Source organism: Pecten maximus, chromosome 8, assembly GCF_902652985.1.
Source record: "Pecten maximus chromosome 8, xPecMax1.1, whole genome shotgun sequence".
Taxonomy (NCBI): Eukaryota; Metazoa; Mollusca; class Bivalvia; order Pectinida; family Pectinidae; genus Pecten; species Pecten maximus.
The window spans coordinates 31,381,075-31,408,974 of NC_047022.1; the positions used below are offsets into that span (position 1 = coordinate 31,381,075).

The 27,900-nt window shown below is 36.9% G+C and overlaps 1 protein-coding gene across 15 annotated transcripts in view; it reads left to right on the forward strand.

The window, feature by feature from the left end:
* Positions 1–27,900, forward strand: part of LOC117333190 (RNA-binding protein Musashi homolog 2-like) — a 136,015-nt gene that overhangs the window by 15,695 nt on the left and 92,420 nt on the right. For all 15 annotated transcript variants that reach the window (XR_004533843.1, XR_004533844.1, XM_033892355.1 and 12 more), the window contains exon 6: positions 3,769–3,861. Coding sequence is in view for 13 of the 15 variants with exons in the window: in XM_033892355.1 (XP_033748246.1) it covers positions 3,769–3,861 (93 nt within the window). In the remaining 2 variants the exon portion in view is untranslated. The remainder of the gene's footprint in view (positions 1–3,768; positions 3,862–27,900) is intronic.

A 27,900-nucleotide genomic window follows, 5' to 3' on the forward strand; every position in this document is an offset into this window, starting at 1 on the left:
GTACTTATTGTAATTAGGTTAATATAGACATGCTTTTATTAAGAGGTTAATTTACACCCATAGTCTTGGAGGTTAATTTGTACACCCATAGTCTTAAAGGTTAATTTGTACACCCATAGTCTTGGAGGTTAATTTGTACACCCATAGTCTTGGAGGTTAATTTGTACACCCATAGTCTTGGAGGTTAATTTACACCCATAGTCTAAGAGGTTAATTTGTACACCCATAGTCTTAAAGGTTATTTTGTACACCCATAGTCTAAGAGGTTAATTTGTACACCCATAGTCTTAAAGGTTATTTTGTACACCCATAGTCTAAGAGGTTAATTTGTACACCCATATTCTTAAAGGTTATTTTGTACACCCATAGTCTAAGAGGTTAATTTGTACACCCATAGTCTTAAAGGTTATTTTGTACACCCATAGTCTAAAAGGTTAATTTCTGGTATATTGCCTTTGATGCAGTGAAGCAAAGTTAAAAATAAAAATAAAGTTGTGTTGTCTGTTTCTAGATGTCTTGAGCCTCAAACAAGTATGATTTGTCATAAGACAATGTCCGTAGATGCCAAACAAGACTTGTATGTCAAATAAATTCAAGGGCTGTCTTGAATGATACAGCTGAGAACGTGATATCAAAGACAGGAATTTAAGTGCTTTCAATTGAATTAAACTGATAATAGACCTTGAACAGTCTTGGTTCTGTCAATGTTGTTGATTTGTGTGATCAGTTTTGAAGTTCTAATTTTGGAGGTGTTGATAATTGAGCCGTCTTAGTGTAGACTGGACCGAGATCAACCAAATGACACTCAACCGGTGTAAGTTGACTCCGCGATAGACCTCACAATTATAACACAATGGCCTCCTACAACCTTGTGTACTAATTTAAGAACTTAAAAAACTTTGCTTTGAAGTTTGTTTGTAGGATAATTTAAATATTTTGAGTATCCTATTACTCCCAATTGGCTTTTTTGTTTCAATTTAAAGGCATCCAAATTGGCTTTAGACATATTTGGTATTTTACCTTAGCATGGGGCTTGGTGACAGAAATTAAAATCATATCACATGTTCTGGAAGTATTTAACCCAGATATGACATTTATTAGTTTTCAAGACCTTAACTTGTCTTAGTTTAATTCTTTGCTATTGAGACCTGTTTATTGAGACCTGTCTATTGAGACCTGTCTATATAGGCCTGCCTATGGAGGCCTGTCTATTGAGGCCTGTGTATTGAGACCTGTGTATTGAGACCTGTCTATAGAGGCCTGTGTATTGAGACCTGTGTATTAAGACCTGTCTATAGAGGCCTGCCTATGGAGGCCTGCATATTGAGACCTGTCTATTGAGGCCTGCCTTTGGAGGCCTGTCTATTAAGACCTGTCTATGGAGGCCTGTGTATTGAGACCGTATATTGTGGCCTGTATTTTCTGGTTATTTACGGTAATAAGGCTAAATATTGGTATTGATTGTGAGAGGTGTGTTTCACACCAGTCTGTGTAAGTCTGTGTATATATATATACCTATGCATCTCTAGCCTGTCAAAGTCTTATGTGCCAACTGGTCATATTTTCATATGCATGATCAAAAGGCTCTAGTATTATGAATGGAAATTTATACAATTAAACCCCCAAGATACCATTTGGCTGCATCCAAGACAAGTAAGGGGTTGAGTCAACTAATTGGGTTGAGGGAGGGAAGGTACAGATTAGGTACTTATAGTGCTAACACATTGCTGAAGAGATCTACTAGTGACAGGCTTTCTTTACAAGGACAGCAATAGTTGTGGTAGCACTACTTAGTTTTTGTTCTGTGTCTTGTCTTCACATTAGGCTTTGATTGAAGAGGAAGACACAAAAGGTTTGTAATGGAAAAATACTTGGATAAGTCTCAGGTTTTCATTCGTGCTGCTGATAAGATTTTCCTGTCAAAATATACTTTGCTTGACATGTATTCGGGTTTCCTTCTCCATAAATATTTGTTCCTGTATCTTTGTTTTTTGTTGTGGCTTACTGTATTGGGATGTCCTCATCTTTATATCATTGTTTTACGTGATGGACAGGAAATGCATGCTGGAAAGGTAGTGTTAACTTACATGTACATTCCCTCGTGGGCCTACATAAGAGACACATCTTGCGCTTTAATTGATTATGTAAATACGATAAAAATCATGTAGGGAAGGATGACAGATGTGGGACGGTTATATAACCAGTTACAATTCCCCAGTCACACAAACGATCATCACCAGTAGCGGATAAAGGTCCCCACCAATTACGTGGATCGTGTGCTAGCTGGTAGTGAACAGAGAGGCGATACCTCCGGGCCAGGCATCCTCAGGTCCCATACCTTACAACAAGTGTTTTATAAGTTATCTTGTTGGTTTTGAGCTGAATGTTAATGAAGAATTTCAATATACCTTTCTGAACTTGTACTAATGCTTTGCATTGAAGAAAAAATTGGAAATATTGTATGTTTGAGATAGTGATTTATAATCAGTCTCCATAATCTCCCTACTGTTCTGAATCATTCTGTCCTCTGTATTCAACATGTGTAGGTCTCTTCCAAGAAGCTATGTTCCTCTTTTACCCATTGTTAACCCTTTCACGCCTACTGACCAGTCGCCTACTGACCAGTCGACTTTAAATGATGAATGAATGGCAGTCTACTAGAGTTTCTTAGGGTTGAAAGGGTTAAAGGAACTATTTCTCCATCCCCACAGGAACTATTTCTCCATCCCCACAGGAACTATTTCTCCATCCTAACAGGAACTATTTCTCCATCCCCACAGGAACTATTTCTCCATCCCCACAGGAACTATTTCTCCATCCCCACAGGAACTATTTCTCCATCCTAACAGGAACTATTTCTCTATCCCCACAGGAACTATTTCTCCATCCTAATGAACTATTTCTCCATCCTCACAGGAACTATTTCTCCATCCTCACAGGAACTATTTCTCCATCCTAACAAGTACTATTTCTCCATCCTAACAGGAACTATTTCTCCATCCTCACAGGAACTATTTCTCCATCCTAACAGGAACTATTTCTCCATCCCCACAGGAACTATTTCTCCATCCTAACAAGTACTATTTCTCCATCCTCACAGGAACTATTTCTCCATCCCCACAGGAACTATTTCTCCATCCTCACAGGAACTATTTCTCCATCCTAACAGGAACTATTTCTCCATCCTCACAGGAACTATTACTCCATCCTCACAGAAACTATTTCTCCATCCTCATGGGAACTATTTCTCCATCCTCACGGGAACTATTTCTCCATCCTCACAGGAACTATTTCTCCATCCCCACAGGAACTATTTCTCCATCCTCACAGGAACTATTACTCCATCCTAACGAACTATTACTCCATCCTCACAGGAACTATTTTTCCATCCTCATGGGAACTATTTCTCCATCCTCACTATTTCATTCTGAATGTGGTTGTTTCTTGGGGGTGAAGACTTATGAAGGAGGGGTGAGTGTAAAAATGGAGAGTATAAGTCGCCTTATAAGCTTTAACTGATATTATGTACACTTTGTGAGTGACAGGTGGCTAGTTTGAGCCCTAGCACAGGCAGGGTATTTTTCATTAAGGTACTTGCTTTACACTTACAGGGGCGATTTCTTCATAAATGTATGAAGTTGAAAGCCATGTTTTATATCAGTGGGAGTGGATCTTCATTGTCCTTGAATGTTTGAGTTAAGACATCATGATTAATGATCTATATATAGAGCTTTTTTATAATCTTCATTTTTTTGTATTTTTTTCCAGATGGTTACCAGAACTAAGAAAATCTTTGTCGGAGGGCTGTCTGCTGCTACCACAGTGGAAGATGTCAAAAATTATTTTGGTAATTTTGGCAAGGTAAGAATCATTTTATCCATGGCACCACTTCAAAAGTTGTTTTAACTGTTCTTGAAAGAACATTCTGTCATGCACCAGTTAAATTAAGGATAGTTTGAGTAATGTCTTTTTTTTCTATGGCACTGTCTTAGTGTATATATATATATATATCATCCTTCAGCTTGAATTAATCTTTCAGAAAATCTCCGAGTAAGAGAAACACACAATACAGGGAACAAGTGATGTATTGATGTTTTTGGGTTTTATACAATTTTATGTTTGTCTGGCAGAGATAACATTAGGGCGTATCATCTGAAGATGGTTTTGTACTCTCCCATAATCAGAGTGGTTTGGGAACATTCGCAGAATTTGCTGGCTTAGAATCATAGTTGTTCCTGTCTTACTGAAAATTATTACGCAGATTCTGTAATAAAATTGTGAATAAGCAAAAGATGGCCGTTTAAATAAAACTTAGTATGATGCATACCAGCCATTTGTAATCCTGTATACATCGTAGCATCCATTTGGATTCCTAAGGTTTATTTCAATGTGGTACTTGACAAAAACCCTAGATGGTCATCACGTACCAGCACTTGATGTACCTGGTTTGAGTTAAATTGAATGCTTTGATTTCATGTTAAATCCATTAATTTACATTTTAGAGGTATATACAGCTGGAGTTGTCTGTCTTTGAAGTCTAAATGCTTTCCTTGTCATTGCTGTTTGAAGTGTTAGATTTTTGGGGGTCATTGGTGTTGATAAACTGTCAAGGTCATCTGTTGAGTAGAAGGGACTGTTGGCTGGCCCTGTGTTACCTGTTCCATCAGTGGGTGTTACCGTGGCGATGAGTCACAGGAAGGAAAGTTTAAGGATTTGTTCTGGTCCAGTTTGTCAACCTGGCCCCTTTGTAATGGCAAATAAATGTGCAAGTGAGAACTCTGTTATCAGTCCAGCCCAGGATAACATCCTGTTCCTAAATCTTAATGATGTTTAAATGGTTTCTCTTCCGAGAGTTAAATAAACAAAGTAATATCATTGTATATGAAGACATGCTATACTTCTGTATAGTTTACCTCATGTCAGGTATAGAACATTTTAATTTGATATTTTAGAGTTTGACTATGAACTTTTATGCAATCTTAGGACATCAAGGTTAGCACTGTGTGTTATCTTCCTGTCTATCCCCTGAATTGAGATCACTAGACCACTTTATGGCTATAGTGTAATTGGTTTTTGCAAACTTTTATTGATGTACCTGAGGAAATGGCCTAGAAATATACCCACTGGACAAAGGCTAGGTTAGGGGTCAGGTAAAAGTACTAGATTAGAATTGTTGTTTAATTGGAGGATGCTCTCTACCGGCCTGTCATTAACAGCCATGTGTAATGTAGAAGACATGTACCTGTGTACCTGGGCAGATTTTACCTGGGGTTTGTGGGACCTGTTATGTCCACAGGAACATGTTAGTACACAAATACCTGTCATTAGTAGTAATTAGCCGCAGTGTAATACCTGGACCACTGCCTGTGTCGGCCATCATCTGTCCTCTGTTGACTGGCTATTGGACCATCATAAACTAACTCACCTGTCATGTCTAATGCTATCACTAATGACCTTACCTAATGCATAGTCTTGTATTCCCTGAAATTTAGTACAGGAATTTCTCATGCTTCAGGTGGCCTGGCTATTACAGTATCATATGTGGTTGATGTTAGTTCTTTGTGAAGGCAATCATCTACTTTTGTGTTCTGTTATAAATGGTGAAGTGGCCCTGAGTGTAACCATCTGTTATTTGTACATGTCCTGGAGAATGAGACTGTCCAGCTCTGCTGTAGCTTGTCCACATTACCTGACCTGAGTATTAATTCTACTATAACTGTTCAGTACCTTATACTCAGTCCAAGGCAGATGGCTTGAGCAGGTTGATTTTTGGTGTTTTCAAAGACAGCCTTGTTGACATGTAGTCCTACTAGGCATACATTATTACATGGCATGCTATATTTGCTATCTCTCAGGATGAAATAAAATCGCCAATAAGAAATTAGAGATATGTTGAATATAGAATTGATATAGAAACTAAATGTCAGTTTGATAATTTTTACACAAAAAAATCATCATCTATGCTTGAAATTTCTGGTAAAACCTATATATTTTAATTGTTGAAAATTAGCATGAGAGAAACCTTTTCTGAAAGAAAAATAAGAGCGGTCATTGCTGTATATCTGTTTCGGTTTGTCGTGTAGGGGTGGTCTTTGGCATTGTTTTCCTGACCATCCAGACTGATTACAAGAGGTTTTTCATGATTGACACCCAGCCCTAGCTGTTAAGTGTTTACAGTAGCTACAGGTTAGAGATGCTTGTACCCAATGAGTGTACCACAGACACTCGGTCTGCTTAGGGTGGCATGCCAAGGCAGAATCCAGGCCTAGCATGTCCGATGGGATAACAAGTCACATGACTTCCCTATATTACGAAAAATTTATTATGGGAGGATATTTCAGGAATATGAAATATTCTATAATCACACGGAAATGAGTCATGGTCATTATAGGGTCATAACTGTTAAAAGAATAACATCAATCAACAAAAACAAAAAAACACTGAGGATAGAAGTCATAATCAATCATCAGTATGTCTTGTATTCAAATAAATATAACAAACTCTATTTTTGGATGTCGGTTGACCTTCATGGAGTTGTCTGAACATTTGTTACAAAGGAAGCAATTACTAAGACGAGTTTACACCTATAGTCAGAATGAGATACCAGACAGTGACAAAAATCGGATATGTTTTCTGGATAAAAACTGTCAATTAGTTTTGACTAGATTCTGTTATAATATCTGTGATTATGTCAGAGTAGAGGACAATTTGTCATGTCCCAGAAGTTTCTATATGATGTACACAATTTGGGGTTGGTAGTCTGACATTTCCTTCAAACGCCTACAGGATCATTAACCGAAAAATACAACGCCACTAAACCCATATAAGGTTTACTAATGGATCCTGGGAAGTAAGGACCGAGTGTGTTTTTGGGAGGGCACTACATACATTATCTATTGGAACATGGCTGGAAAGTAAGTGTAGGTAAAATGTATGTCCATATTATACCTGTAAGTGGGCTGCACTGAGGGTGAGAGGTCAAGTGAATACCTTGTCAAGCACAATGAGATAACAGGCTGATAAAGGCCAAACCTACTATAAAACCTTTCATAGACATACATGGGAAACAGTAGTCACTATCTAGCACACATGTTTGACCTCCTGACCTCTGGTGTCAGAGGTGACAATCTGGGTTGATCTCTATCTATTGGATGGTACAATCTTCTAGTATTTTACTCAAAAGGTTGACATTTGATTTTTTTTCTGTGCAAACTTCCTAGATATATTTTAACTTACAAAATAGTCAGATTCTTTAGGTCAGTTTGGGTGAGTGGGCGCCATTCATGACTTCAGATATAAAACGCAAGCGGGTCATTTGACCCACGGCCTTGGGGTTAAATTTCTACTTGGATGAATATGTTTTTACTAGCTCCACTATGTAGTTAACCAACCGTGAGTACAAATCATTTGAAGTTAGCACTTCATGCTGGAACTTCTAGTTTACCTGTTATCCAAAATTTGATCCATCAACAGTTGATGTCACAACAAAATAACACTTGGATAAAATGGAGAGGTATTTAACCATTGGTTAATGTCCTGACAATGAATATGACCAGGTTAAAAGAATTTGTGCTGTGAACATCAATGAGAATCAAATACATGTTGAAGATGTAATATCTACTCAAACTGAATACTTCTTCTGAGCAATCTAGTATTGGAAGATAACAAAATAGTGATTAAAATAGTTTCCTGGCAAATTTAATTCTGGGATTTATGGATTTCTTGCTGATTCACTTAGATAAAAGTTTATATTGTATGTGATACCGTCCATATATATACCAAAGCTGGTATTTTTCGGAACATTATCTGGCACAGATTGCACTGGCACTTTCAGAAGTTAAGATTCAAATCAATCACGCTGAGGTTTGTGTAAATCACAAAGAAATTGGACAAACATCCTACATTCTTATGTTGTTCCCGTCTGGTTTGGCTCGTGTCCAGTCCAGATTGAGGCTTTCAGAGCGGAATCAGCGTTCTATTGATCACTGCAGATACTCTATCTAGACCTGAAAATAAAATAACAGGTGGAAAGGTCAATTCTATTGATACTTTCGTTTTCAAGGTCAAAGTTAAAGATTTCTTCTAAATTGATTTGTTTGATAGTGTTTCAAAGTTTTGATTTGTTTTTTTACCTGTTACCTTGTGCCATTGTTATATCGTTTTTTTACCCGTTACCTTGTGTCATTGTTATATACAAACTTGTCATCACTAATGATGTAGATATTGTAAAATCAACTTTTGTTATACACGTTAGATAATTTAAACACATTAGCTGAAGTGTGATTCAATTTGATAATGAATGTTTTCTTGGTCTATTACCCAATAGATTGAATTTTGATGAGATCAGAGTGCAGGTAATGACTAAATAGTCCACTGGTCTCTGCTAGTAATGATTTATAGTGACTATCAAATTTAATTGACAACTAGATTGTTACAACTCCATTTCATGGGATTTATAAAAACTACAGCAAATGTATGTGGCAAAATGATAAAAAAAAGAAGATTTTTTTTCTACCTGTATCGTCAATCATTAACTACAAGCTTAGATGTACTTAAGCTTCACACGAATCGGCCATTGAACTTGACATGATGATCTACAATTGAATTCTCTCTACTATAGCGATGATCCAATATTTAATTTTGTAGCTTTAATCAAGGTGAGCTTGTGTGGTTGGTCTGTACAACGAAGCACACGTCTTTGTGTTGTCAACCTTTCACAGGAAAAAAGTCATTGGGCGTAATCAGATCCCATAATCGTCATTCCTTCGGTATGAGACACTCATGTCTGTAAAGACACCGACTCGTTTATACAAAATTGACGACAAGTGGTATCTGACAGGTATCTCATTAGGACTTGTATAAGACAGAAAAAGTCCTGGGAAAGTGAACAGTATATATATACATCAAATTCACTGTTCACTGAAAGTAGATATAAGTGTAAAAAAAAACACGTTTAAGAAAAGGTAAAAATAGATCAAAATGAATCATTCACACCTTAATGAGAATTTCACAGAAAGCGATCTGGGTTTATTTGGAAGTTACAGTCATGAAAGTATGTTTTACACATTATAGGTATTTAAGTAATTACCAACTGTGCGGCCTTGGTTTATCTGAGATTTTGAGTATGACAGCCTTGGGATGTGACATTATAGAACTGACTGGCTATTGACATTTTGATGTAATTTTGTTTTGATAGTTTTTAGTGTTGACTATAATAGATCTATTGTGGTGATATGGGGAATATGTCTATTGAAACACCGCATTTTACGCTGTGATTTCTCTGTTGACAGCTCAATAAAGAATTATCAGTTTATCAAACTATCTCGCTTCCTGGCGTCTTTGTTAGTGTACAGGAATATTTGTCATTTGTATTTATCTGTCAATCTGTATTTTGATTGTATTTGATATTTATTGAATTCAATCGTCATTTATCAATAAATTGTAATGAAAGATTTATCTTCTAACATTTCAAACGTGGTTATAAGTTTCAGGGTTAGAGGTAATATGACATGGCTATGCCTAACGGAACACACTTGAATAGTTGTAGCAACCAACAGATTCTATCACACTTAGCCAGCCAATATATGAAAGCTAAATGTAATTTTAACACCTAACAACTTTATTGGGGCATGTTATTTATATTTTGAGGTTAGAAACTCTATCGACCAACTTGCTCTGACATGTTTGGAACGTCCCATGATCCTGGGATGCTAGCTTCAGTTGATGGCTAATGAAGTATAAATAGGTATGCCTACCAACCTTGGCTAGTTTCATTTGATATAAAATTTATTAGAAATTTTGATGAATAGGCTGGTTTGATGGTGTTTGCTCCCTACCAGGACGACACATTAGCAGTATAGGTATGAAAGGATGTTTAGTTGTGGGACACTTGCTGCCTTCTATACAAGATTTGCAGCATTGTTACAGAAAAGCACCTAAAACTCTTTAAAATACTCTTGGTAAATGTCAACGAATGAATGATGGTGGTCGATTACTGATGTAAACATTTCAGGTGGCTGATATTTGATAATAGGAGATTTGTCCCTCTTTTTTCCCTTCAGCACTTTTAATAGCTAGACAAGTGAAAATCAAGACGTGACAAGTTTGTGGAGGAGTGGGGACCAGTTCTCAAGACAAGATTGAATACAGTTATCCCTCCATGAAAATCATTTGAAATATTATTCATTGCATGATATATTGGAGATAAAAGGATGGCCTTCCACTACGCCAGTTATAATACTATAAAGGATTATCCTATCGTCAATATGTGTCGACTGATGGCACAATAATAGATGCCACCAAATCACATCAAAATAGGCTTATCCTTCTAGAAAACCCTAGTTACTAAGACATTTTGATATATTAGGAGGTGTGTCCAGTCAAGCTTCCAAATGTTAGGCACAGAATCACCATGGTGATGACTGCCAGTGAGAAAGAGATCGGGTGGAGAGTCAAGCTGAGCCCAACATCTTACCAAAAAAAATCATGAATGATAAAATTTTGTGCTTTACAAATTGAAAGAAACCTGGATGATAAAAGATAATTACATATATACATTTCATAACATTAAAACTGCGATCACCTAAAAATGTGGCTAAATATTAAATTTGTCAGAAAAACTCCCTACTCCTTTGCCTAGATGTTTAATTGATGAAGTCTAAAGGGAAGCCGTGACTACCCCACATCTACCATCGTGATGTAATGTTCGCTCTGGTACAAAGCAGATGTGCTAGTTAAAAAGAAGAAAGTTTTATGCTTCAAAACCTGTAATTAATCGTAGACACCTGGTAGTCTTAGGATGGGATACATGTGCTCGTTACCATGGCAACTGATACCTACGCACCAGTTAGTCTAGTTGTAAATCTACGAGGAAATTGATCACAGTCGAAATGAGACTTTTCTTTTTAATGTCATCGTTGTCTAGCATTTTGTTGTCTAGCATTTCGTTTATATCTGTACAGCGCTGACCAGGATCATGTGAAAATAGGAGAACAAGTTTTTTATGTGTCCGCTTTAAATGTGACTGTCTGATGTTTGTCAAGTACGGAAGAGACATTGAAGCCTGAAGCTAAAAACTTGTGACTCTGGAGTCAAGTGTATGATTTTACGATAAAATTAAGTATAATGATGGGAACCTGTTGAAAAGCTATCATTATAGGATGTAGTCCGGGACAGCTCCACTCTGGGACCAGCTCCCACCAGCTAAACAGACCAGTTACATATTTAAAAAGCTTAGTGAACCTTTGACCTTGGGCGGTGGAAGTGAGGTGTGAAATTTTGATTGGGGATAGTTGTAACTTACTTTATATAGGTATATGTACATGTATACTGTAGTCATGGCAACTGTAGCTATCACTGATCATATCGTTGCTAATGGGTGTATATACACTGGATATAAAATTGGTTTTTACTGAAAAATAAAAATGACTGATTTAATGTAAATTGATTTGAAACTCGAACACAGTATTAGTGAATCATTGAGACCATAAGAGCTTGTAAATCATTAATACGGTACAGCTGTTTGTGTTGTCGGGCCACAATACATTATAACCATCCCTGATTCACTTCAAAATTCATATGAAACATTAAAGCTAGCAACTGTATTGAATTGAAAGTAGAGAAAAAAAAGCTTGGATATATATGATAAACGGCTTTTGGATCTGGTGTTACTTTTTAAGCATTACGCTGTAAGTGCATAGAGTACTTCACATTAATGTCACCTGTGGATGTTACCTGTTAACGACTTAAAGCTACATTACCTGGTGAACTACTGATTGAATTAATGCCTGTTTCTGAGCTGTGGTTCAGTGCATCAGGCATGCCCCTGGAAACTTATTGAAGACATAAACATCCAACTTCATAACATTACAGTTGTTACCATAAATCTATCGCTGAATTAATTACGAAGTGTGTTACATTTCACTGGTAACTGGAGTTCAGCTCATTGTAATCTGCCTGATTAAAGATCAGTAGTTTGTGTGGTTTATGTGGAGGACATTTTGTGCAGAAGAGTAAGATTTATTGTCTAGTATCCTAAGATGACTCAATAGAGAAGGGATCTCACCTGTACCTTCATACCTATACATCACACAGATAACATTACAGTAGATGTTTACAAATTACGATAGATAGAAATCACTCACAATTAATAATAGGAAAAACTGTGTAACAGTCATTGTCCCAAATATGCAGGTAAATTTTAATAATTAATGTTAGCAGTGTAGATATGTTTCTCTGGCAAAAGCAAAAGATTATGCAGTCATAATTTTGTTGGTAGATGAGTATTTCACAGGTAAATTTTAACCTTTTTGTGATCAGTATCTGTTGTACAGGTAAATCATTAAAGTGGTCCTAAATATATTTCTGCTACACAGGCGTTTATTGCTTGTGTTGCACAGGTGTTAAATTTCATCAAATTAAGTCCCAGATGTAAAATACAATCAATGACACAGCTCAGTATCGGTGTAGGCAGGAATAATTAACGAGCGCCTTAATGATGTCATAGATGGTTGTCATGATTAAAGTACAGGTAAATGTCATGATGCCTCGTTAAGAAGAAAATATGTATACCGGTATATAAAAATGAGTTAAATAAATTCATTCCGAGAGAGAAATATATAGAGAAATATATACCCATTCCGAGAGAAATTATATACTCATTCCAAGATAGAAATATATATAGAGAAATATATACCCACTCCGAGAGAGAAATATATACTCATTCAGAGATAAAACTATATACTCATTCTGAGATAGAAAAAAATACTCATTCCGAGATAGAACTATATACTCATTCTGAGGTAGAAAAAGAAATATATATTCATTCCAAGGAAGAAATAGAAATATTTACATATATCATATAAAATAGAAATACTAAAAGGTAGAAAGATGGTACAGGAATGAACAATGTATTGATTTATATAGTATGACCTCACGAATGCATACCTACCCGGTGGGAATCGGTGGAAATGGTACTGGTACGGCAGAGGAGAAAGTGTACAGTCAGATATGGCACAGTAGGGAGAACAGTCACGCAAAATATGGGTCTGTTTAATGACTGTTTCTCAAACCTGACAGTTTATGATATTGAACAGAGATTTTTGAATTGTGTTTTAACTGCCAATTAATCATGATAGTGTAGCAAAAAAATGCGTTGGAAAGTGAGTTGATTTCACCAGAGAAAATACATAAATGTAGTTTATCGTTGCTGTTGTATCCATAGGGACTATTGTAGTTAGAAATTTGTGATGATATAAAAACAATTTTACTTTAGGCCTGTAGAAACGAGTGTCGGTCACAACAGAATTTGTAAGGTTTCTGGGGCAACCAACAAGATAGATTCAGTATAGTGAGAGCACGATATTGTCGATAGTTCAATAAATGTGGTCTGGGTTTGTACACTTTGTCTCCTTGGAGTCGTGCTGCCAAACTTTGTGCTGAGCTTGGTGTCTGGTTTGTAATTTTCATTTTTTTTTGTTTTAATTTTTTTTTTCAGTTCATTTTGTCCATTTCAAGAAAATTTATTCCAGCTTGTATGACTTGTAATTTGAATATACCATTCCTTGTGTAACTGTCCATTATTCTGATATAAAAATTCCTGTCTATTTCCCATGGTACATTCATTTTATTTCAGTAAATAGATATAACATGTTTTATGTATAATGGTAAATAAAGTATTGATGTAGAAATCTATAACAAAAATTGTATATTTATATGTCTGAGCAGGAATGCATAAATCATTATGAAAAGATTTGAATTGACAAAATGAAATCGATAATTCTTGGGTGTTAATGCTTATAAGTTTGCTTCTGATTTGTTAACACATTGTAGAAAAGAATATTGATAGGACATAGAATATCCTAATGTTGTAATAGAGCCTTGCTGCATTGTGACTTCCACAGGTATGTATTTTGTATATTAGAGATCAATAAATCTCCTCTGTATTATCCTTCTGGCATCACTGGATAGCCATCAACATCAGTTCCTTTTTGAAAGCAACAGGCTTAGATTGACAAAGGTAGACTTCTTCTTTTTCATGCAGTGAAATGTACCACACCAGCATACTATGGATTCTGATCCCCTCTTGGTCAGTTGAATGGTCAGTTGAATGGTCAGAGGCAGGGATTCTGAGGAATTGTCTCATCAATTTTCAGGAAATGCCTGCCTGGTAAAGCCCGGTGAAAGAGCGACAGTTCCTGGTATCATTTATACCTCAATAGACAAGAAGAATTATAAAAAGCCGAAGGAATTCTGATGAATCGCGACATCAATATCTAACAGAGAATCCAACCTTATTAAGTGATTCCGATCCAAGGCTCCGGAGCCTCTACTGCTGATGCCTAGCACAATCAATAAATTTAAAATAACTAAGTAGGATGAATTATGCATGCGTTTGTACACAATTGTAAACAATCTCGAATTGTAGTGTTTAGTAACCTACCTCGTTTTGGTTGGGAGGTCCGAAACGATTCCCATGCCCATTGTATCCCATAATTGGAAGCTTACACTAATAGCATGTTTATATAACTTTATAAAAACACAACAATTGCTCAATCATTTTTATTAATTTTAATGAAAAGAGACACATTGGCGGAAGTTTTCATTGCAAAATCAATTCATTTTAACAGATCTGTCTGGTAGCTGTCGTGTACAATACTCCATCGCTGTAATCAGGCTACTGTGGGAGGGAAATCTACCATCGTTAAATTCAGGGGAGGAAATAGAAGATAATTTGGGAAGTACACAGTTGATGTAACGAGGATGCTGTAATTATCAGAGACACCATCTTATTAGATGTAGCTTTGTAGTGAATAAACATGTCACGTTTATACCAGGAAGGGTTTTGGCAGCTGATTAAAAAGTTTCCATGGTAACAGTTAGTAGATTATTTCTATTTGAAAAAAATTACGAATGTAGCCATCTTGTCTAAAAAAAAAAGTGGCAAAAGTATATGATAGGGAGGTGGCCAAAAGTGCCAGTACATGGTAGGGAGGTGGCCAGAATACCCAGTACATGGTAGGGAGGTGGCCAGAATACCCAGTACATGGTAGGGAGGTGGCCAGAATACCCAGTACATGGTAGGGAGGTGGCCAGAATACCCAGTACATGGTAGGGAGGTGGCCAGAATACCCAGTACATGGTAGGGAGGTGGCCAGAATACCCAGTACATGGTGGGGAGGTGGCCAGAATACCCAGTACATGGTGGGGAGGTGGCCAGAATACCCAGTACATGGTAGGGAGGTGGCCAGAATACCCAGTACATGGTAGGGAGGTGGCCAGAATACCCAGTACATGGTGGGGAGGTGGCCAGAATACCCAGTACATGGTAGGGAGTGGCCAGAATATCCAGTACATGGTAGGGAGGTGGCCAGAATACCCAGTACATGGTGGGGAGGTGGCCAGAATACTTTGTAAAGTTTTGATATTGGTCAGTACCCTATGTGGTAATGTTTGACATGGAATATCAGAGCTAAGCAAGCCTACCCAGCATGTTTACTTTGTGGATTAGTGATAAAGGAGGTCAGCTCTCTGTCCTTTGAACACTATCTGACTTGTTTGTGGTCAGCTGGTAAATCTTCTGGCTCTGTGGAGATCTAATTAAATATAGCCACACATAACCATACATCATAACCTCCATGGTGCCATGACAGGTCTCTTATCTCTGATTAGGAGAGTAGAAATCCAGGGGCAGGGAATGGGACAGTTAAAATATGAGGGGTAGGGAAGGGGCCATATCAGATATGAGGGGTAGGGAAGGGGCCATATCAGATATGAGGGGTAGGGAAGGGGCCATATCAGATATGAGGGGTAGGGAAGGGGCCATATAAGATATGAGGGGTAGAGAAAGGGCCACTTAAGATATGAGGGGTAGAGAAGGGGCCATAAGATATGAGGGGTAGAGAAGGGGCCATATAAGATATGAGGAGTAGAGAAGGGGCCATATAAGATATGAGGGGTAGGGAAGGGGCCATTTAAGATATGAGGGGTAGAGAAGGGGCCATATAAGATATGAGGGGTAGGGAAGGGGCCATATAAGATATGAGGGGTAGGGAAAGGGCCATTTAAGATATGAGGGGCAGGGAAGGAGCCAGTGAATATACGAGAAAACACAAATTTGTCCTAGTATGTGTGTGTTCAAGTCGTGAACATTCTACTTATCCAGAATTGAGAAGTATAAAAAAGGGTGTGGTAGGCCTGAGCTATTACTCCATACTGTACATAGGCCTGTTTGTCTGTGGGGCCTGAGGTAATCTGGAGACATTGTTCCACTCTTGTGCCTGTAATGAGGCATGACTGGTATTTTGTTCTAGGTAAGCTAGCTAATTCTGTGGACAAACACTGGACAGCCTGGTATGGAAAAAAGGGGATTTAGATAAAGAAAGAGGGGTCAATATTAGTTTTAGGGATTTACCTATAATGGGAGTTAATCTTTCCAGCTGTTTTACAGTGTTTGGTGGTGTTGCAGTATGCTTAAAGAAGTAATTTATTGCAGGATAAATTTACAAGAAGGGCAAAGGGCGTTTATTGACAATTTGTTACATTGATGACATATACACTGTTTGTTTATCTTGTTATATAACCCGTCACAAACATTCCTGGTCTGATTGTTAATAAAACAGGTACATAATTACTGTTGGTACATAACAGACATTAGGAAATAGGAAGTGTATCAGCACTCACAAGGATCACATATGTTGGTAATCAGCGCCCAATTTATAGGGCTGACACACAGCTAGGTAGGGGCTAGGAAGTGAAAACCCAGTGTGTATGGCATTTACTGGTGTGTATTTGATATGGGGAGTAGATGGTGCTGTGACAACTAATGTACAGCCAAACATTGTTTCTGTCACATGTAGATATGTCGGGAATGAATCAGGGTGAAGTAGTGTACAAGAAAGATGAAGAGTCAAGTAATTGCGCGTTGATAGTGTGGTAATGATGGGTCCTATTGCCAGCCCTCCCCATTCCTTGCCACCATTATAGTAGGCAGGGGTGCATTCCCCTCTCCAACACAGGTACACTGGCTCCATGCACCCCCCTCATTATACGCATGAACGTAGGCTCAAGTGACTTTCAAGATGTGTGTAATGCACCCTTCATCTGATGGCAGCATTGGGATGGTGGTGGCAGGAAAACGGGGATTCAGCGACATGTAGACTTGTATTGGTGAGGGAAGAGGATCGTACAGTCCCTGTATATTGTATGGGAACTGTACTGACAGACTGTGTGTCTTTGGTTGTATGGGAACGGTCTGGTTGGCGAGACCCATTATCTGTTGTTAGTGTTTTAATATGAAGTGTCTGTGTTGGATGTGTTGTCCTGATCATCTCCTGATCTATGTATACCATCTTGTGTGGGACATTCATCAGCACCCATCACCACAAACCTACCATCACAGGAAATTAGCGTTATGCTTATAATTTCTTATTGCCCAATTACCAGTATGTATACTGACGGGGTAAATGTCCTGGCCTAATGATACAGAGGTGGAGAGGAGGATGGGAGGAGCTGTCTTAATGAGGAAATGTTTCCTCTCCACCTTTTGGTGTCAGGCTTCAAAGTTTTCCCCAACACCTTTGACATCTCTTGTGTACCCACAAGCAATGCGTTCTCTGCTATGTCGCACAAAATTAATTACAGACATTTTATTACGCTATTACATTTAGATGGGCCTTATGATTAAAAGGAAAAAGGTAAAACGTTTCTCAAAATGCAGTCTTTTATCATGTCCTTGGTTAATGCTTCATTTCTTACTTGTTTTTACTTATGAGAAATATTCTTCAATAATTTGAAATTTTGTGTTTCTGATGTTTTAACACTGATATAAGGTATGATTTTGTATCAGTAATGTTCAAATATGTATTTTTTAGTCCAGTTTACTATTCCCAGGGAAATAAAAAGGTGTATTGAGTAGAGTTCCGTGTTCAAACTTGTGAGCTGTAGAAGGATGTAATGAGGTGGAATGGCTGGGCTGTAAGGTAGAAGTGGCCACCTAATCTAAATGCCAGACTTTCCTAATGTCACTAGGATCAGTTAAAATGGCGGAAACATCACAGTTCATGCTCTGTCAGCTTAACATCGATGCCGCAAGAATGATTATTTCAGTTGTAAAAGTAAGCTTACGTCTTTCAAACAATATTGATAACATTTGATTTTAAAATTAAAAAACAATCTTGTACCCAGTGAATATTAAAAGTTGTGTATGTCTGGGCCAACTAGAGAGATTGATGGAAGAACTCTGAAGGTTGTAGGTGGAAATTTACATACATATTGAAATATATATTGTTGAAAAAATTCTACGCAATGAAATAAATATATTTAAAATTCCTGTACGATATGGGCCTTTACATGTTATATATTTATGCAGGGAAGTGGAATTTATCTATACCCCAGTAAACAACTATAGACCCTTATTGAAGTTAAGTCGACCGGAAATCTTCAGACATATTTTTTGTATTTATTTGGAGTGAAAAGTGATTAATCTGTACTTTCTATATTTGTTGAGCTACTTTGTGGTATACAAGAAAGACAGAAGTCATTTCTAGTCGGGTCTTTTTGACATCACTATCTTACTGGAAACTCGGAATTCACCGGGGATATGTCCAAAATAAATTTACAAATGCTGTCTTATAAAAAGTTTTAATACTGCCTTAGGTTTATATCGCAAGTACTGACCCGGAATTTGTAATTTTGTTTAGAAAAAACAACCTGAAGATCTGATAGCGATAGCTAGTGACACGCTGTAGTAGTTACAGAGACCTGTCACTGATAAATTATGATTTCTCTACATATGATTAAAACAGTCTACAGACGACTTGGTGGAGCACAAAACTAGACTTGATCTCCTCAGTATTTTAATGTTTACAGACAGGAAATCAGGCTGAGATTTATGGCTAGGTGGGAGTGACAACTAGTATTTGCATTTAGTTAAGTCAAGTAGGTAGTTACGTTAGTCAGGTAGAAATAATACTTTTTTTATCAGAAGCAGAAATGTTGTGTTTTAAAACAGGAAGAAATAAGGAAATTGTCATATAAACAACAGATGAAACAAGGAGTCATGTTGACAAGTATACATTTCTTAGCTTGTTGATGTGTTTCAAAATGTTTGTTGACAAGTAATTGAAAAAACTGATGACATCTACCAGTTCTGAAAAAAAATCTAGATATGAATCACCTTAAAACAATAATAACAATGACTAGAAAGCAGCCATGGGTCATGCACTAATGACCCCCTGTTTAACATGGCATGGATCATTATCAGGGTCCCAGAGGGCTTCTTAGTGTAATTGTCACTTTTGTCCCATGGTCTTGTCAGCTTGGACATGATTGGTCAATTGACTGACTAATCACAATCATTATTTCATTGTATGTTTGGTGTGAGTTGATGATTGTGAGAGGAAGAGTTTGGAGGGCACACAGTCTGTGGTCAGGGGTGAGAGGTTAGGTGTATAATAGATCTGGTGTGTTGATTGGGCAAGGATGTAGTTGACATGTAAAAACTATGGACTTAATGGGATACAGTAGGTCTATCTGATCCCTGATAGAGGTATTGGGTGAGAGGGGGTTATCTATAGTGAAATACTTATGACAATGTGATAAGCATGTTAAGTGGATACTAAAACCCAAGGACCACTGTCTTTGTCCATATTGCCTGCAGGGACAACATGCTCTGCTCCTAATCCAATATGATGCCCAAGGAGGCAGTGTACAGTTTGTGTATATACTGTATATATATATATATAATTGATTAGTGTCACTGTATCATTTGATACAGATTCCCCAGGATCCAGAGAGGGGGTCGGGGTGGGCGGTGGTGGGGGGTATTCATCTCTTGGGCCCTTGTGGATGACACCAGTCATCTCCAGGAAACCAGAGGAGAGAGAGAGAGATATATCTTTTGACAAGAGCTGGGGTTCTGTGACACAAGGAATCCCCTGGAATCAAGAGGAACAATTATTGTAATTGTCAAGTGTAGGGCCGTGTCAGTGGTAAAAAGAATCCCCATGGATCTGTCACTTGTGGTCAAGTTTAGGCCTCTATCTTTGTACATTTGTATTTACAAAAGATATCATCAGCTATTAAAAAAAAACACAGTTGATGTAGAAATGCCAATATAAGGTAACCTGGTCTGTTACCCCAATGCTATTAGGGATTTATGATCCCTGAGGATTGCAAGACAAATTAAAAATATTCAAATGGAAATATTTTAATATAGATGCCCTATTTCTTTATATAACTTCTAATTGTACACTGTTCCAAAAATAGCCATAATGATGTAAGATTGTGGTGTTTTCTTTCCACTTAACACACTATATCATAATACACACGGATACCAATATATCTGGTCACAGATTCTGTATCCATTAGACGGGCAAGGCTTCTTTGGTACAATCAACACTAAAGGCTTGGTGAAGGAGTCGCTATCCTGTTGGGTGATCAGAGCTAGGCTTTCTCTGCTGGTGTCCATATTGATTCCTGTCCAATATTACCTGGATCTGTTTCACCACAGAACACGAAATAACATTTTTGTACCTATAATCTCAGGGAGGCCCTCATGAGTCCACGGTATAGTATAAGGCTCCAGTCCTTGAATTGGGTATTACAATCTATTTAAGAGATACTGTCAACATTAAACTAGTGTTATTGGAAAGAAAAGAAAAATTGTCATGATGTATTTAAACATAATCTGAATTTATACCTATTCTTTTCTAGTTTCAAAAATTGATTTAAAAGATAAATAATGATTTTGAACTGTCCTGGGTGTCATTTTCATCTGTCGTGTTTCTTGCCAGGAATTGGTTGATGAGATATATGGGTTATGTTTCCATAAGCTGGGGAGGTTTGACACCAAGGCTGTGGAGATGCTTGACATGATGATGTGACAATGTTGTACACGGGGAGAGATTGTAGGCACTCTTGAGGTCCCCACAATTCTCTACATTGAGGGAGGTTTTAGGCACTCTGAGGTCCCCACAATTCTCTACATAGAGGGAGGTTTTAGGTACTCTGAGCTCCCCACAATGTTCTACATAGTGGGAGGTGGTAGGCACTCTGAGCTCCCCACAATTCTCTACATTGAGGGAGGCTTTAGGCATTCTGAGCTCCCCACAATTCTCTACATTGAGGGATGTTGAAGGCACTCTGAGCTCCCCACAATTCTCTACATTGAGACAGGGTGTATGTAGGTACTAAGAAATACTGTAAAATTAGTATATGCAATTCCAATTTTTGTCAATTTACAAAACCTTGGCTGTTTATTTTCTCAGTATTTTATTCCATCCTGATTAAGAGCTCACTGAATATGTGTTTTACTGTATCATATTATAGCTTTATATTATACTGTAATAAACACAGATATAAGTACTTAGTAAACTTGACCGTTGCCATTCTCCTACTTTTATAAGGACATATAGAAACCGCAATGATAAAGATCTCCAAGTTATAATGATCTCTGGGAATTTCACAAGCTCTGAGAATAAAGTGTTGAATGCTTATTGGGAGTTATATAGGAGATCCGATTTTGCAGGATTGGCCTGTAACATCGTGTGTCTAATTGGTATCTTAAAATTTGGGACTATAGATTGGTATCACAGTGCTGGACCTGTGTCACTTGCTGTAGTGTTGTACTTTGCGCAGCCTTTTACTATTTGTCCATATTAGGCAATGCAGATGTAGAGATAAATATCCTACCAAATGTTTTAAAACTTTTGAGCAGGGATTATGATTTATGTCCACACTCCATTAGCTGTGGAATGCTTCTGAATACGTATTTCAGTAGTTACATTATCTGTATATAATATTTTCGTCCACTGTGCAGATCTGTAATCACCCCAAATTTATGTATATTGATATGAAAGATTAATGAAATGTTAAGTGAAGGTCACATTTCATGACAATTTCTATTTATCAGGAACTATAGGGAATAATCATACTGGTTTGCATCAAAGCCATCCCCACTTTAAATTGATTTAATAAAACTTGATAACAATTTGAAGTAGACGCCATGTTCCAGAATAGAACTATGTCGATGTCTGTTTACCTTTGGAAATATTATTTCATCAGGGACCTATTAATTACAGAAAATAGGCTTGTATTCCATGTTGTATATTGCCCCTTTGTCAGAATCTGATGAGAACAGGATTTATACCCACTATTAGAGGAGGATGTAGTCGACATTTCTGTCTTGTCTCGGCCAAGCTTGATGCCTGATATGCTCTGTGATAATGGTTACAAGTGAAGCCCTTCGATTGGATGGTTATTGTTGGAAACATGTAGTGTTAACAAACGCTTTAATAGCATTGTGTTATATCTTAATTGTCTTACCGGTCATTTGTGACATTCATATTGTAATGAACCTATTGACACATATCGAAATTGATTGGCTTACTTCAAATTTTATGTATAAATATTTAAAGGAGAAAGAAAAATATTTTCATGGGATATTTCAGGAGGAAACTTGTAATTAAATGGCATTTGTCCCTAATAAACAGAGGTAATTTTCAGCTTGGTACGCAGACATATGAGTGGAAGGAATTGTAACCAAATGGTAATTGTATAGGTGTAGATGTGTGCCTGTCGTAATTACACAAAGACTAATTATTCTATTGTCTCTAAAATGCACTTGATGCCTCGTTATGTTTAAACAAACCTATTCTCAAAATACCTTATTCAAAAACCTTTTTTCTGTTAATTAATTGATAAAATTTGTGTACATCTATGATTAGGGGAAAAAATGCCAGTCTGTGATAGGTAACTTAAAATGAGTATCTCTAAGTGAGCTCTCGGATTTCTTACGATCTACCGCACCATTATCGAAGGGGCATCGGAGATCAAGAATAATGAACATAGTCATAGGGTCACGCTCTGTGACAAAGAGGTGTGTCTTTGATGTGGCTTGTAAATACGACATAAGGAATCGAGTTCAGCTTTTGAAGATGTTGTTTTACAAACAGTATGTATATGAACGAGTAATAGCATTTCCGAAACATGACGAGTAGATGTTGTACTTCGCTTTCTGCCAGGAAATGACCCCTTGTACAGTTGTGTAGATTTATAAACTGTCAAAATGGTGGGGTCACCAGAAAAACATGTCTGTAGGAAAAAGGACACCTTCAAAAGATTTTTTTTTTATTAATTAACCTTTTCATCATGCAGTGGACCATGCATTACTCTGGAGTGGCATTCAATGGCATAAACGTCTGTCCTTAATGCTCCACACCCTGTCAGGAATTTTAATCTCGAGACTTTTATAGCTGCAGAAATGACTGGCAGAAGGCATTAATAGATTCTAGCACACATCGGTCTGGACTTAACTCTGTGCGATAGAAAAAAACTGCCATCAAAGTATTAGTATTATCAAGATGACTTGGGTCTCTTAGAGTGCAGAGAGTATAGAAATTCATTAAATCCTTCCATCAAGACATGTTTAACGGATATGAGCTACAACCTTTCGTCAGCCATTGATAATCCAATCTCTATAGACATCACAGATGTAGTCTGCTTTAATCGCATTGCAATTATTTATATATATTGATAATAAAAATTCATTTAGAAATAGGGTGATTTTATTTGCCCAAAGATGTAAACCATGTGTTAAATGATGTCCCTTGCACTATGTAACCTTGATAAGACTGTATACTAAACATTTTGATTAGTAGACCTATAATGTTGTGTATATATAATGTCGTGTAATCCCGACAAAAAATGAAGCCAGTAATAACTAACAAAGACTTGCAGCAGCTCTCCGTGAAATGTCAAGTTTGCCAGGAACATTACAGACATCCTTCTGACATTTAAATCTACAGTTGTTGACACAAACCAGCCTTAACTTGTCCTGATAAAAAACATGCATGCCATTTTCTACGATAAACAAAAATATACTTAAAAAGTAAGAATATATGTAATGTCAGAGGTTAACATAGATCTACGATTAAACAACATTTAAACAATGGCTTCAGATTTATATTCATTCTCAATCAACCAAAGGAATATACTAACATGAGGAAATGATTACTTATATTAACTATGATTACTATCTTTATAATTAAATGTTTATTTTCCGTATGCTTTACACTCAATCATAAAGAATGAGACCCATTAAGTATTTTAATACTAATATTAGTATATTGAAGAATTTAAATAGCATTACTCTGAAAGGAAAGCAATCATTTTAAGAATTTTTTTTTTTGGATAGACCTACGTACAGTAATAATTTTTCATGTTTGTGGAGATTTGATGAGGCCTGTAATTGGTATAACCGAGGAATTACTGTAGGTGATGGTTATGTTATCGTATTGTCATCATAATTTTCCATCTCATTCATGTGTGCTGTGTACATAGCCGCAGTGTTGTGTTAAGTTGAGTATGTACATCACCCATAAGACAACATGTTAAAATTTAATGACTGGATCCGTTTGAACCGTAGACTTTATAATATCTCACAACTTAAGTATCCAGACACTATGCATAATACACCTAGACTCAAAATACAGCTGGAAGGGTTTGCTGATTTTAAATCATTTTCGTTTGTTGTTTTGAATAATTAATAGCAGTAATTTAACAGGGATGTAGATATATTTGGGTACAATTACGGGAGACTTTAATAAGTACTGATGATGGGGCCACACGAGATTGATTACCTGTAGAAGTCTGTGTTCTACTATAAAAAATTGATGTTTTCTTGTCTGTTGCTACACAAATATGTGAAGCAATTTCTTGCTTCGTCTACAGACTACAGAGCATAATTTAAAATGCGAACATGTTATTGACATAAGGAGTTTCTTATTTCTGTTATTGTCTTATGTTATTGTCATGAGGGAATATTTTTTAAGTTTTCATCCTAATATGAGGCAAAAAAGACCCCATCCAAAACCATTAAAAAACAAAAAACAAATAAACTTGGATTCCTTGTCCTACCATTGACTATTCATACATTGTAGACCATAATAAAGTCTTTCAAGTTGGATGATTGTAGTGTCATAAATGATTTTCTAGGTATCTTAGATAAAAAAATTTTTTTTACAAAGATTGAGATGTGTTGAAATTATTTTTCCTTCATAGTTTTTGTTTTGAAAGTTAAACATAAGGCATGCCTTCCAAGAGTTTACTGGACCAGGATAAGGATCACAATGATGTTTGAGATTTCCTGAATAGGTAGCCATGTCACAGATGTTGACTGGTGTCAGGGCTTTTTGTCTCCTGCATCAGCAGCAAGGTAACAGCTTGTTTTACCTAACGAGATGCTGGTGAACATTGACTGATGGATCTGCATTGAACACATAATTTTTGTTTTGTTATCTGTGCTTGGACATAGAGATGTGTTGACATATTGAACCATTATATTTATCAGCATGTCCCGGCCATCAGCTGTGTCCTAACTACACCATACTTTCCTCATCTGCCACCAAATCACAGGCCGTACAAATCACTTTCATAGTTATTCTCAGGAGTATCCCTTTTTCGGGTGTCCATCATCCAGTCAAGAAATTGTATGATCTGGAGACATTTGTAATTTTAGCTGCTTGCCAAAGGCCTGTATTTAGACAGAATTACACTTCAAGGAGGATGTATGTGATGATCAGGACTACCTCGACATACAGTGATTTAAATAAAAAAAAAAAAAACACTTCAGTAACACTCTAAAAACTTTTACAACATAAAAGTGGGTTGATAGTTTGATTTTGTGTTTACGCCTTGGGCTTTTATATAATGGTTTAGATATCTAACATTCCAACTCTGTAATAACGAGGGACTGTCCTGTAGTCAGGTAAATATTGTTAATATATTTGTAACAAGGGTTACAGGTATCTGAAAGTCAGACTGTCAGCAAGATTGTTGATATAATTGGTATATGTAAAAGCTAAGATGTGCACCATGAATTGATCTTTGGTTTATGTTAAAAAATTTAAAAGCTGGTTACAATTTTTCATATGTTTAGCAAGATTTTGAATTTCCATTACTGATTTTCCTAGAACAATTAGTTCCTTTCACTAGAGGCAGTGTCAGGTGGCGGCTTTTAATTGGCTCTACTTTGGAACCAAATTCTGTTCCCCAAGAGCCATGTGATAGAGCCTGATTGTGATGGCCTGTTGACAGTCTCCATGACAACCCTGACCAGGAAGTGGCCATGCTGGACAGATGAGTGACCAGGACAATGACCACCAGCTGGAAGCTAATTGATGAAGGGCACTTGTTCATTTGAATAACCAGGCTTTACCATCCATATAACATTAATGCATTGGACATTGGACAAATGACTCTATATATAGAATATTGGGCCCTTGATTTCCTAGAGTTAGACGATTTCCATAGTAACTAACTGCCTATAGCTCTAACATCAATTTTATTTTCTGTCTTTCACTTTCTAGTATACAAGCTAATTGATTAATACTTGTACCAGAAATAGGTTGGCTGGCTGCTGTGACAATATTTTAGAAATAATCTACTGTAGTGAGGTTTAGTAATGGCCATATATTGGAATAGTACTGTAACTGGGTTTACAAGAATTTTTTTTTTTTTTTTAAAAACACTTGAGGGTTTTGATTTGACGAACTAAAATCTCCAAAGAAATGTAGGGGTACGGGATGGCTTTTCCTTTGTTAACAAACAGACGTGATGATTCAATTTCTGCTTCTTTCCTTGCCATCTTTACCATGTTTTCACTGTAGCACCTTTTGTGGGACTCTGTTGTCACAAGCTGGATAACCCAGAAACTCGGCTGTGAGCTGTCATTTGATGGCAGACTCTCGGAAGGCATGAAATTAAGTGGGATGATGAATTTGAAAATTGCGCCATAACTGTGATCATTTAAAGACCTCTTTTGAAGATAAATGGGTATTTGTTTAGGACTGTTTAGAGCGGTATTGATTTTCGATGAAATCCTGTCGTTGCTCCAGCAAACTTCTTCAGGAAATTTTCTTTGCGTTGGATAATGGTGGATTCCATCTTTGTCAGGCAATATTAATTTTTGTCAGATTTGAAAAATTGTTCTTTCAATTTTGCTGTATAATTTTTTTATATTATTATTATTACATTGAGTTTTGTGTCCAAGAAGTAGCCTTTTATGGGCAAATAAAAGACATCACCATGGTGATTAAACTGATAGTAAAACAGTGGAATTCATTTATGAAATAATGTCTTGGTAAGATTCATTAGGAGACATTCGTGTACAATTTTCAGAAATAATTGATAGAGAAGATTGAGGTGTTTGGAAGAAGAAGAAGAAATCTAGTGCATATAGAATCTGTGATAGATGTAGTGTTGTATTACATTTCCTGTAAACTACTTGAGAGTACTGATACATTACCAGAGCAGTTATTGTCTAAATCAAACCACATGGTGGTTCGAAATGTCTTGAATGTCCCAAAAGAGTCGATTTATTACCACCGTATTGAACATCGTTAGGGTAGTTTTTCTTGATGTATTTGTTCTTGTGTGTATGACATACTACCAACATACAGGGACATTGGTCTATAGACTCCAGTGTCTGCTGGTTTTTGTCCCTGAAAACCTGTCTGACATGACCCTCTCTAGGGAAAGGAGGAGAAAATGGTTAAGGTGTCAAATGAGTTAGCTAGGCGAGGGGGAATCAATATGGACCATTACATTGGTACCATGCATTCATTACCAGTATTTCTCCAACCAGCCGCATTCTCTGGAGGCAAGAAAAAACTATGTACACTAATTCCAATTTTCACTCCGGTCTTGGGAGTATTGTAACTCAATTTGTTCTGTGATGGAAGCATTGGAAACATCTATTGTACAGGGCATCGAATCGAAGGAAACTTTAAACTTAATTCTAACCTTTCTAGCATTCTTCAATATGTTGTAAGTATTGGCATTTCAATTTGTTTCCATGCGAACCCAAACTGTAGCCTTTCTTGTGAACTTGAGAAGTAGGCA